The sequence below is a fragment of the Anopheles darlingi genome, chromosome X, assembly GCF_943734745.1.
Source record: "Anopheles darlingi chromosome X, idAnoDarlMG_H_01, whole genome shotgun sequence".
NCBI lineage: Eukaryota > Metazoa > Arthropoda > Insecta > Diptera > Culicidae > Anopheles > Anopheles darlingi.
Genome location: NC_064873.1, coordinates 7,562,262 through 7,574,734, shown reverse-complemented (window position 1 = coordinate 7,574,734; position 12,473 = coordinate 7,562,262). Strand labels below are relative to the sequence as shown.

At 56.4% G+C, this 12,473-nt stretch overlaps 1 protein-coding gene across 1 annotated transcript; it reads right to left on the bottom strand.

The window, feature by feature from the left end:
• Positions 1-9,983: 9,983 nt before the first annotated feature.
• On the bottom strand, positions 9,984-10,956 carry LOC125955555 (uncharacterized). The gene is made up of 3 exons (XM_049686694.1): positions 10,773-10,956; positions 10,408-10,531; positions 9,984-10,252 (listed from the first exon to the last, which is right to left on the bottom strand). The coding sequence occupies exons 1-3, from the start codon at positions 10,902-10,904 to the stop codon at positions 10,032-10,034; spliced, it is 477 nt and encodes a 158-aa protein (XP_049542651.1). The 5' UTR covers positions 10,905-10,956; the 3' UTR covers positions 9,984-10,031.
• Positions 10,957-12,473: the final 1,517 nt, after the last annotated feature.

The following is a 12,473-nucleotide window of genomic DNA, read 5'->3' as shown; positions in this document are numbered from 1 at the left end:
AGCACACCCATTCCGGGACAACAACGCGATCGCGGCGACTCTTTTGGTGCGTGGGGTAACAGTGCAAACCGCGTCGGGACGCCGGTGTACGCGGGCGCCATCCCACTTCGCGGAGGGCTCGCAGGAGGCGGGAGCGAGACGGAAGATCCTGCGGACTGGTTGATGGCCGATGCCGATGCCCGATAGCGGCCCGGAGTCACAAGTTGACACTGTTGCGGTTTTCGGCGACGATTGCGGTTAGCGGTTTTGCTCACGAGTAACTGTTTTGCCGGTTTGCTTGGGCTGCGGGGTATTGAACCTGTTCGACCCGATCGAACAGCTGACTAGTGTCCTAAATGCTCAGTGACTAACGGTGCAGTGTTAGTGTGAGTGACCTGCAGTGTACAGAAGTGCTGAGGATCAGCGGCGTAGAGGTAGTGTGTGTGGCAGTGCGCGATCGACATGGAGGGGTTCGCGAAGAGCCAGAAGACGGAGCGATCGCCGACCGACGACGAGAGAGCGAGAGCTCGGGCGCGAAGCGTTTCTCTAAGCTCTGCAGCACCTCGCGTGCAAGATTGCGTGCAAGTGGTGTTGCAAGCGGAGACAGGAGAATCCCGAGCGGAGAAGTGTAGTGATATTGTGGGCGGTGCCGGGCAAGCCCCCAAGCAGTGTAGCGAGAGCGCAAGCGCGCCAGGCGCCGCAAGCAGCGCAGGAAAGGCGGATTCGCGTTCGCCGACCCGGTACACAACTGGGGAAACGGCGGATTTGGCTTCCGAGCTTTACAAGTTCGTGAAGACCAAACACAACATTCATGCGCCGATCAAGGACATGTCCCTGAGAATAAAGGCACTGGCAACGCGTGGGGCGCTGGAGTATGAGCAGCTGGTGGAGAGAGTGTCAAAAGCCGAAAAGGCTCTGAGTGAGGCGGCTGCTCGGGAAAAGCTACTCGAGGAGAGGGTCGCGGCCGTGGAGAAAGCAATTGCCGATGCTTTGAAGACAGCGAAAGCTGTCGACGCTGCGACGCCGAAGCCACGACAGGAGAAAAGGAAACGGGAGTCACCGGGTGTAGAAGAGGAGATGAAAAAGCCCCGGGGACCTGAAGCTAGGGTCGAGACGGTGGAGGTGGAGGGAGAATGGCAGACGGTGCCTGCTCGCCCGAGGAGAGGGCCGAAGCCACCGGAGCAGGCCAAACTGAAGGAGCCGACAAGAAAGCAGCCGGCTGTGAAGGCAAGAGGAGACGCTCTGTTGGCGAGGGTCACTGAAAAGCTCTCATACGCTGACCTGGTGAAGAAGGTGAAGGCCGATCCGAAGCTGAAGGCCCTCGGCGAGGACGCGGTCAGGATCAGGCAGACCCACGAGGGGGACGTCCTGATCGAGCTGCGTGACGATCCTGCCGTCGACACCCCCGCCTATCGGTCGTTGGTGGAAGCGTCTCTAGGCAAGGAGACGACTGTCAGAGCGTTGACCCAGGAGAGGGTGGTGGAATTCTGGGGATTCGAGACGACAGCCACGGAAGAGGAAGTGAGGGAAGCGGTCACGGAACAGGGCGCACTTGGCGACGTACAGATGAGCATCCAACTAAGAGGCTCATCTGGCGGTAACCAAGGGGCAACAATCCGTCTCCCGGAGGCCGCGGCAACGAAATTAGTGCAGCTTGGAAAGGTGAAGATCGGGTGGTCAGTCTGCTCGGTGAAATTTAAGCAGCTCATCCCGAAGGAATTGGAGCGCTGCTTCAAATGCAGAAGCCTGGGCCACCGAGTTAAGGAATGTAAGGGACCTGACCGATCGCAGGAGTGCTGGAACTGCGGCGAAGTGGGGCACGCCCTTAAGGCATGCAACAAGAGCCCTAGATGCCCGCTCTGCGAGGGCGATAACGACCACCGTTCAGGAGGGCCCAACTGCACGGTGTTCCGGAGAGCCAGGGCGAAAGCTAGCACTAAACAATGGAAATAGTCCAGATGAACGCCAACCATTGCTACGAGGCCCAACAAATGTTGTGGCAGGCCTCAGCAGAGCATGGGTGCGATGTAGTCCTAGTGGCGGAGCCGTATGGGTCACCCACCCCAAACGGAAGGTGGGTAGCAGATAAGGAAAATGGAGCGGCAATAATCGCGACGGGGAATTTTCCAATAGAGTCGGTGATCAGCTCGCAGCAAGGCTTCGTCATCGCACAAATAAACGGAGTCGTCATGTGTAGCTGCTACGCACCACCCCGATGGTCCCTGGAGCAGTTTAACCGGATGCTGGACGCGATGACGAACGAGCTTATTGGGCGGAACCCGGTTGTCATTGGCGGAGACTTCAACGCTTGGGCCGTTGAGTGGGGTAGTAGAGCCACCAACCAGAGGGGCTTCAGCCTGCTGGAAGCTGTTGCCAAGCTGGATGTGGTTCTGGCGAACGAAGGGTCGACCAACACCTTCCGGCGTGAGAACTACGGGTCGATTATCGACGTAACGTTCGCTAGCCCGTCGCTAGATGCCGGCACGAATTGGAGAGTCTTGGAACAATTCACGTACAGCGACCACCAGGCGATCCGGTACAGGCTAGGCCAACGGACTCCCGTGCCAGAGCTATACCGGAATCCAGCAGGCAGAAGGTGGAAGATAGGGGCGTTCGAGCACGATCGATTCGTTGAGGCGCTTACTGAGGGGGGCATGAGCCAAGTGTGCGACGCAAAGGACCTCATGAGGGTCCTGGTAGCCGCATGCGACGCAACCATGCCGAGGATAGTAGAGCCAAAGAACTGTCGCCAGAAGGCCTACTGGTGGAACGCGACCCTCGCCACCCTCCGCAAGAGCTGCCTAAAAGCTAGGAGACAGCTACAGAGGGCGAAGAGCGATCAAGCGAAGGAGGATCGCAGGAACACCTACAGAGCTGCGAGGAGGGCCCTCAAGCGGGAGATTAAAAAGAGCAAACGCGAGTGCTACCGAGCACTATGTAGAGAAGTGGATGCCAATCCGTGGGGTGGATCGGCCCGCAAATTCATGGCGAGGACGACAGGGCCACTGGTAACAAGAGTGATGTGCCCGGAAAAGCTCACAGCCATCGTGAAGGAGCTATTCCCTAGCCGTGACGAAGCAGCATGGCCGTGCGCTCCGGACGCGGCACACGAGCCGATCGATGGCACGGAGGTTACGGTGGAAGAGCTGCTAGAGTGCGCGAAGAAACTGAAGGGGAAGAAGGCTCCAGGTCCAGACGGCGTGCCGACAGTGGCGCTGAAAGTGGCCGTAGTCTCGTTCCCGGCAGTGTTCAAAGAAGTGCTCCAGGCGTGCCTCACGAATGGCGACTTCCCAGATAGATGGAAACGACAAAAGCTGGTGCTGTTGCCGAAGCTCGGAAAATCGCCCGGAGACCCATCTGCCTATCGACCGATATGCTTGCTGGACGTCGTGGGCAAGCTATTGGAAAGGGTCATCCTAAACAGGCTGAATGGCATCATGGAGGGCGAATCTGGGTTATCCAGAAGGCAATTTGGATTCCGGCGAGGCAGGTCTACGGTGGATGCCATCTGCGAAGTAACCAGTAGAGCAAAGGAGGCGGCAATAAAGAAAAGGACTGGCGATAGGATCTGCGCGGTAGTCACGGTGGATGTTAAAAATGCATTTAACACCGCGAGCTGGGAGGCTATCGCATACTCCCTCAATAAACTGCGAGTCCCAGGCTACCTGTGCCGAATAATTGGCAGCTATTTTCGCAACAGGGTCCTACTCTACGAATCCAAATGTGGCCAACACTCGGTGAAGGTCACGGCTGGGGTCCCGCAGGGCTCAATCTTAGGCCCAACACTGTGGAACGCAATGTACAACGACGTCCTCTCCCTGAACTTCCTTGGTGACGTCGAGATCGTGGGGTTCGCGGACGACATCGTTCTCACGGTGAAAGGCGAGACAGTAGAGGAGGTCGAAATGCTGGCGATGGATGCGATCGAGCGCATCGAACGTTGGATGCGAGCGGCCAAGCTAGAAGTAGCCCGCCACAAAACAGAGCTACTACTCGTGAGTAACCACAAAGCAGTGCAGCGTGCAAGCATCACCCTGGGGTCACAAGTAATCCACTCCAAGCGTGCGTTGAAATACCTAGGCGTGATGATCGATGATCGCCTAAGTTTCAACGCCCACGTCGACTATGCCTGCGAGAAGGCAACTAAAATCATCTGCGCCTTAGGGAGGCTTATGCCCAACAACAGCGAGATCCGGAGCAGTAAGCGGCGAATCCTATCCTGCGTAGCGACCTCCATCCTGCGATATGGAGCCCCAGCCTGGATCGACGCCCTCGAGAAGAAGCACAACTGTTCGCAGCTCGACAGCACTTACCGGCTCATGGCGGTAAGGGTCACGTCGGCCTACCGTACGATATCCTCGGAGGCCGTATGCGTTATCGCGGGAATGGTGCCCATCACCATCACCCTGGCAGAGGACGCAGAATGCTACAGGCGGAGGGGTACCAGAGGTGTCCGGAGGGAAGCAAGAGAGGAGTCTCTAGCCAGGTGGCAGCGAGAGTGGGAAGAGTCAAGTAACGGACGATGGACGTTCAGACTCATCCCGAATCTGTCGGTCTGGATAGGCAGGCGGCACGGCGAGGTCAACTTCGCGCTCACCCAATTCCTGTCGGGGCATGGGTGCTTCAGGCAGTACCTGCACCGCTTCGGTCACGCGGCCTCAGCGAGGTGCCCTGAATGCGCGGAGGGAGTAGCGCAAACAGCGGAACATGCGATCCTGGAGTGCCCCCGGTTCTCCGTGGAAAGGGCCGGTCTTGGAGCTCTGACGGCGGATAACATCGTCGAGGAGATGTGCAAGTCGGAGAGAACCTGGGAGCTAGTGAACAACGCTGTGACCTTGATCATGAGCAAGCTGCAAAAAAGATGGAGAGAAGACCAAAGGCAAACATAGGAGCTCGAAGTCCCCATAGGTGAAGACTAACTGGACTGCCCTCCCCCGAAGTAGTCGCTCACCAGTGGTCCCGGGGGAGATCAAGGCGAAGATGGTCAGTAAGGAATATTTTTTTAGGGGGTAGGCGCGGGAGCGAATCCCTCACTACGTCTTTTGAAGATTTTTTTGACACCTTACTATAAAAAAAAAAAAAAAAAAAAACACACACACACACACACACAGATAAGCACACACTAGCACACCGATACGAATCAATAGTTGGTTGATTGAATCCTGCGTAACTCACAAAATGCCGTCTATGTGTGTGTGTGTGTGTGTATGTGTGTTTGCCACCAGTGCATACGAGTGCTTGTTGTTGGTGCTTTCGTTGTTATTGTTGATGGATGAAGCGACGCACATGGCGCAACACCTGCGCGTCACACTCTGCTGCATTATTCGCGGCCCAGCTGTTGATGGCAGAGGGGTGGATCCGCCGAAAGGGTTACGGGGGAAGGACGGTATGCAGTAAGCCTAGGCCAGCAGGCCAGCAGGTTGATCGTTGCGGATCGTTCATGAGCAGCTCCTCTCTATACTCCAGGTGCATAACTTCTGCGCATCGTTCACCTCTCCCCTCTCCCCCCGGGGTTTTCTTCAGCCATTCTGCATCATTTCTCTCAACTATCTCTCGTTCTCTCTCTCTCTTTCTCTCTCCCTCCCCCTCTGATTGAGTAAAGGTCCTGCTGGGCAATGGGTTTAAACAGCACAGTCAGCTCGGATGCTGCATTGCCTGCTACTCTGCATGTGTACGAACTGTGTACAACTCTGTGTGTGTGTGTGTGCCGATGTGCAATGTTGCAGCCACCGGAACCTATGCTGTGGTCCCACAACCAACTACTGCAACTGTGGGCGAACATGCGATGCACACATACACTAACACACACGCGCACCACTAGGCGACAAACAACCACTACGCACTAGCATACACACACGCACACAGACACACAGAGACCCGCAAGCACGCACCATGCCCTGTGTCCTGTGAAGTCTTCCTGCAAGCAGCGTACATACACAACAACAACAACACAACAGCAGCAGCGTTCACAGTTGTGTGTGTATGTGTGTGTGAGTGTGTGTGATTTTATGCATTGGATGTTCGTTCTGAAGGCTGCGGAAGCGGCAACTGGGAGGTGCACTACTGATGGCGACGAAGACGACGATGGATGACAGATGAATAGGAGGTGCGTGTATTCAAGAGGGAAGAGTGATTAAGGGCAGGGAAAGGGGGGATTCGAACGGTGGAATGCTTCTAGCGTAACGATGCACTTTTGTCTGTAAGGGATTGCTTTGCTGCTGCTGCTGCTGCTGCTGCTGCTGTTGTTGTTGTATGAGGCCCCCTCGTCCAACCTATTCCCCTTCCCAAAGCCCCTCGGCCGCGTCAGTCGTCGGCGCGTCGGCGACCCACACACCGAGCGAGCGAGCGACCGACCGACCGACCTACAGCCGGACCTAACAACGGAACGACGGAAGAAAAAAAAACGGAATAAGGCCCGCGCGTTACCGGTAGGATCGAAGGGCTACGATTAACTGACGTTCGTCGACCGGTCGCACGCTGCATCAACCTCCGAAGATGCTGCTGCTGCTGCTGCTGCTGCTCTTGGCACTGCTACGCTCTTGTTAAAGTTCCTGCTGCTGGTACGCTTCACGCATGCACACAACGGCCATCGGCTCCATCGCTCCACTTCGACAACGCTTCGGACGCCCCAAAAGCGCGCGCGAGAGCGAGAGAGAGAGCACAGTGAGCTAGAGGAAGCGAATCAGTTTGTAAAAGAGAGAAAGAGTGAGAGAGAGAGAGCGAAGCGAAGAGATGAAGTCGCGATACCATGGCCATCGCAATGGCACATCGCTGGCGCTCCCGATCTCCCGATGGATGCTGCGTGGAGATTGTGGGGTGGGAGGGGAGGGGGAGGAGGAGGACGCTTCGCGTGCCAAAGCGGCGCGGAGGGTGCGAATCCGGCGTATGCGCAGCCTGGCGCTGCTGCTGCTGCACGATGCTGCGAGAGCGAAGCCGGCCGTGTATAGCCCCCGGTCACGACGTAACGCCAACGACGATCGTAGAGAGGAGGGGAAACGGGAGGGGGAGAGGTTAGGGGTTGCTTCGGCAGCCCCCGATGACGACGATGACGATGGTGATGAGAATGATGACGACATAACCATCCATTTGCTTTCCAAAGCGAGGAAACGAGAGAGCAAGAGAGAGAGAGAGAAAGAGAGAGAGAGAGAGAGAGAGAGAGAGAGAGGGGAGAGAGGACAGAGAGAGAGAGAGAGAAAAGGAGAGAGCGGCAGAGTGGCAGGATCAATAACCCGATGGGGACCCCCGCTGCAGAGGATGCGAAGGGGTAGTTTTGGGCGGATGAAGTGGGAAGGGGGATGGGGGTGATGGGGAGGGTTTGGAAAAATGGCGCAAAACGATGACGTGCCGCAGCGAGCAGCGGTCGGTTTGCGGAGCGATTCGATTGGAAGCGAAGCCTCCATGGGCTCCGATGGGCGCACTAGGGCACTGGCCAGTTGGATCAGGAGTCCTCCCCCCTTTCCCCATCCCCCTCTGTGTTGTTTGGTAAGGGTGGCATGGCGGCCGCCATGTTGTTGTGTACGGCATGCCATGCAGCGACACCGGAGATGGCGGCGCGTTTGGGGGCGTTTGGAGCCGACTCCAGCCTTCATCCCCTATGTCAGAGCTTCCCTTCGCGGCCGTGCAAAGAGCAAACTCCGGGGCCCACTCCCAGCAGTCCGTGCAGTCCCGTTTGCCACCGAGGAGAACACGGCGTGCGCACGGCAATGCGGCCCTGTACTGCAGGGGCCAACGCCAACGATCTGGACTGGACGCCTGGGCCTGAACCTGAATCTGCACCGGAAATCGTTCGTTCTGGACCACCCCCTCCCCCCGCTCGTTGGACCGTTGGAATGTGCTCGCGGCTTTTGCTCGATAATTAGCGCCACCTCAGAGAGCGGGGAAAATGGGGGAAAGGGGTGGGGTCCTGGGTCCCAGGTCCCAGGTCCCAGAGGGGGACCACTTCAATCTTGGTTCCCGTCCAACTTCCCGGCCCAGAATCCAGAACAGACTAAATTAACATTGCCATCAGCATCATCAGCAGCGAGATCGGGATGCATCGAGATGGCGCCAAGAAGGGGCGCCAACGGAGGACACGGAAGCGTTTCGCTGTGTGGAGAGGGCTAGCGAAGGGGTAGCGATTGGACTCGATTCGAAACGGGGTTGGGGGTTGGCGAGGGGGTGAAAGTAGAACAAACGAACCAGAGATTTGCCACAAATCTCGTTAGGGCTCGGTGCCAAAACCTACTCCGGCGGCTCCGAGGGCCTGAGCTGCAGAGATTGCAGAGCGCCACGCGAGCGCACGAGGCAAGGTGGCAGGCAGGCCGGGGAGGGGGTGGTGAATGGAGCGGCGGAAGTTGGAACAGGAATTGGTTGTTGGATCTAAATCGCGGTAGGCGCGGAAGGCGGAAGGCGCATTGGTCGGATTGGTGTTAACACAACCCACCCACCCACCCACCCCCGCACCCGCTCTCTCTCTCTCTCTCTCTCTCTCTCTCTCTCTCTCTCTCTCTCTCTCTCTCTTTCTCTCGCACGCTTTCTCTCTGTTCCTGGCTCGCACCAACTTGGAACCTAGAGAGAGAGTGTGTGTGTGTGTGCGAGTGTGTGACGGAGGGGTGGTGGAGGCAGGGTGGTGGCATTTATTCAAAAACAAAATCATCAATTGCCTTGCAGCCAGCGGCAGCCCTGGGCTGTGTGGCATGTCATTGCTATTGCTCCCGCCCCGGAACCCGCTTCCCCTCACCTTCCCCTCACCACCATTCCACACACACTCGCACCCCCTCCCACGACAAAACTTCACATTGCATCGCTTCAACTGTGGTGGTGGTGGTGCATCCTTGCCGCAGCCACGCGGATCCATCCCGTGGCATATTGCCCGCGTGCCAGCAGCGTACTTGAGAGGGAGGAGGAGGAGGGGGGGGGAGGGTGCTTGGTGGAAGAAGGTGGGTGGCATTGGTTCTAATTGCGTGGCTCAATCGATGCGATGCCTGCGATTAAGGGGGAAAACCCCTTACTAGACGAGGTGCCGCTGCTGCCGCTACTCCTTCTAGATCTACCCACCCCACCCTCCCTCCCTGTTTTCCTCTCCTGTTTTCACGCGCCTCTTCGACAGTCCGTTCCGTTCGTTCGTTCGACGGAGCGAACGACCGGAAGTGCAGTGCAGAATTACCAGACACCGAAAACCGAAACCATGCAGAGAGCAATCTGCGCTCTTTACGGTGGGGATGAACGAGGCACGGAGATGAATGGAAGGGCTAGAACACAACTCGCACACACACACACACACACACGGGCGCGCGCGCGCGCCTCACTGTGTGCTGCAACCGGGCCCCGAGCCCAGTGCGCTGCGCGCGGCAAGTGCCAAAATTAAGCAAATATTTCATTAGCAGGCAAGCCAGGCAGATATCACGTACCTTTGCCAATGGGCGGGGGCGGGGGCGAGGGTGTTGGTGAGAGCGGGGTAAGAGGTGGGTGATAAATTGCGAGGTGACAAATTCCCCATCGGGTGCACTCTCCGACGCTTTCGAGATTTTCGGTCGAGCCAGACCCACATCGCTGGCCTTGGAGAGGGGGAGGGGGAGGGGGAGTTGAGAACACAACACGAGCGACCTGCATTGCTGCAGCAGAGGGGGGGAGGAGGTTCCGCAGCAGTAGCAGCCTTTGCGGCAATCCAGGTGCTCGGGTTTTTTGGAATGTACGATTGCATTCCACGTCTCCTTGCCGTAGTCGCCGATAGACGCCGATGCAGCAGGCCAAGGGGATGTGCTAATGGGATGGAGGAAGAGGAGAGGAAGAGAGATGCAATGGGATAACGGGTGATAATGGTATTTCACACATTGAGACTACTTCCTTTTCTTTTTCATATTTATCTTTCGGTTATTTTTTTTCTTGTTGTTTCTGACACCTGGTTCTCGAATGCACTCGAAGGCGCTACTCGGCTACACACACGCTACACACACGCTACACACACACACACTAGGTACTGCTACACTACTGGCGGTCTACGGTTAGGACTGTTAGGCCCCCGGACTCCTGTCCTGTTCTGCCATGACGACAGTTGCGGCGTGGCATTGCGTTCACTTGCGCTCGCGGAACGTGAAGATGGTGTCCATCAGGAAGATGACGCCGTTGATGATGGAGATCGAGCCCTTGGTGATGGCGAGGTCACGCGTGCGGGTCCGGAATGCGTGCTCCCACGCCTCGATGATAAAGATGCCGGACGTGAGGAAGGTGCTGCACCCGAGCAGACTGTAGAAGATGCTCAGCCGACGGTGCAGATGGGCCTTGATGAGGTAGCCTCCAGGTTGTGAGATTGTATGCGTGTGTGTATACCGAGGGGCGGACAGAAAGGGGAAAAAAAAGGGAAATGGTGTGGAGCGTTAAATGGGCGCTTGATGAGGCGGAGGTTTCTTGGTGGGTATCGCCCAGGTATCGCCCATCCAGCCGCCTTACCAGCCATGATGGTGATCAGGATCACGATGAACCCGCAGAAGGTACCGGTGGCCAGGAAGCCGGTCACTAGGTCGCCATCGTCGAAGCTGTAGTAGTGAAGCGCCGTACAGGTGATGGCCAGCGACTGTCGCGCGATCATCCCACCCGCCAGAGGACAAATGGAAGGCAGTAGTAGTAGTAGTAGTAGTAGCAGAAATGAAAAGCAGAAGAAGAATCGGAATCAGCGCTCACGGATACCCGCCGAACCTGGTTCTGGTTCGGTCGGTGGTTGAGTTTTTGGTTTTTTGCTTTTGTTTTTCAGTTTTGGATCGTGGATCGTTTGATTGAAGTTTGTGGTGTGGTACACAGTGTTTTTAGCGGATTACCAGCTCGAGAAACTTGATGATTGAGAGCGGTGGCCGATTACCGGTCGCCGATGGCTCGACCGTGCGTTGGCTCGCTATCGGAATGGCCGCATGGTGCAACCGTGGTACCGGTACAGTCACGTTCTCCGGCATCGTTCTCTGGCAAAACCACACCACCAGCAACAACAACAACAACAACAACAACAAAAACTGCTGCAAACTGACCACAACCTGCGCCCTCAAGCGAACTCACCAGACTAGCGACTCTGGCACCAGCCACTAGTTCAGGCCGCGGCGCGAAATGCGCGTCGCAATCCGTCGCTGATCCGCCATCTTAAGCGTCACAGCATCTGCCTCCCACCTGCTGCCTGCCGTGGTACGCAATCGTTGCGCTATTCGCTTGCTCCTGGATCTCCCTTAACAATCCATTGAGTAACAACACAGACACACACACACACTCACACGCACGCACGCTAGTGCGGCAACCTGATACCGGGGGCCTTGGACTAGTGCTTCAATCCTGAAGCTCCCGTTCGGGGGCGATTCCTGAAGTGATGATTTCTTTCCAGCGATTACAACACACATTTTTTCTTATCCGCCGTCTATTTTCTGACATTTTATCCTCATCAACCACCCCCGCTCACCCACGCTCACACCAACCAGACGTGCTTGCTCAAGTGCTCCAAGTGCTCAAGATTCTCGATCTCGTCCGGCCTGGTCCGGCGCTTCCATTGGCGCTTCGATCGACGCTAGCGCAGGCTTCCTAATCTTTAATCGACTAACACCAGCAGCAGCAGCAGCAGCAACGTCAAGCATCAGCAACCGCGCTGCCCGTTGGGCGCGCTGTTCTGGCGCTCGTATCTCACGCGCATTGGATTGACTGAGCTGAGCGGCAATTCGGCAAACGCTTTCAACATCCATATCATCTCGGGCATATGTGTAGAAACGCGCTGGAGGCTGGCCATCTGGCCGGCTGGCTGGCTGGCTGGCTGGTTGGCCCGTCAGCTCGTGGTGTTGCGTGGTCTGTACGCGCGAAGGCGGAACACATTTGCGAACCTTCAGCAGATGAAACACAGATTGACCGAATTGACCCCGGGAGGGGGAGGGGTGATTGGGTAATTTCAGAGTGCTATGATGGTCTGTCGTGATTAGCATGTATTTTACCTTATTTTCATTTTTCAAGCATAATTCCCGCATGTGGTATCTCCCCTCAACCCCCCCCCCCCCCCCCCCTCCAACAGCAAGCAACAGGAAACGGTCCGTCCGCCCAACATCTCGCTTTGCTGCGACTGTTCGCTGCATACGATGCACGAACCCTTTGATTGAATTGAATACTATTGCTCTTCTTATTTATTCTCATTATGATTTCTCATTCATATCATTCCGGGTGAAAGTTGCTTCCGAGTTATTGGAGTCTGTCCCGGCTGGCCTGCCATGTCAGCTGGGTTCGCGCCTCGCTCTTCTTCTGTGCAACCTTCGAGCGCAGGTCGTATTCAAATTCTCGAACTGATAAGCAAAACCGAAAGCCATCTGATTCAAACCACCACGCCCGGTAACCTGAACATCGTTTTTAAACAGGTCCAAACTTGTTTCAAACAATATGGCGTGTCTGCTGGAACATAACTGCGTGTGTGTGTGTGTGTGTGTATGCTAGCCCCCCATCCGCGCTATAAAAATGGGTAAAAGACTGAAAGGTAAAAGACTGAAATAGGCCCCCCCCCC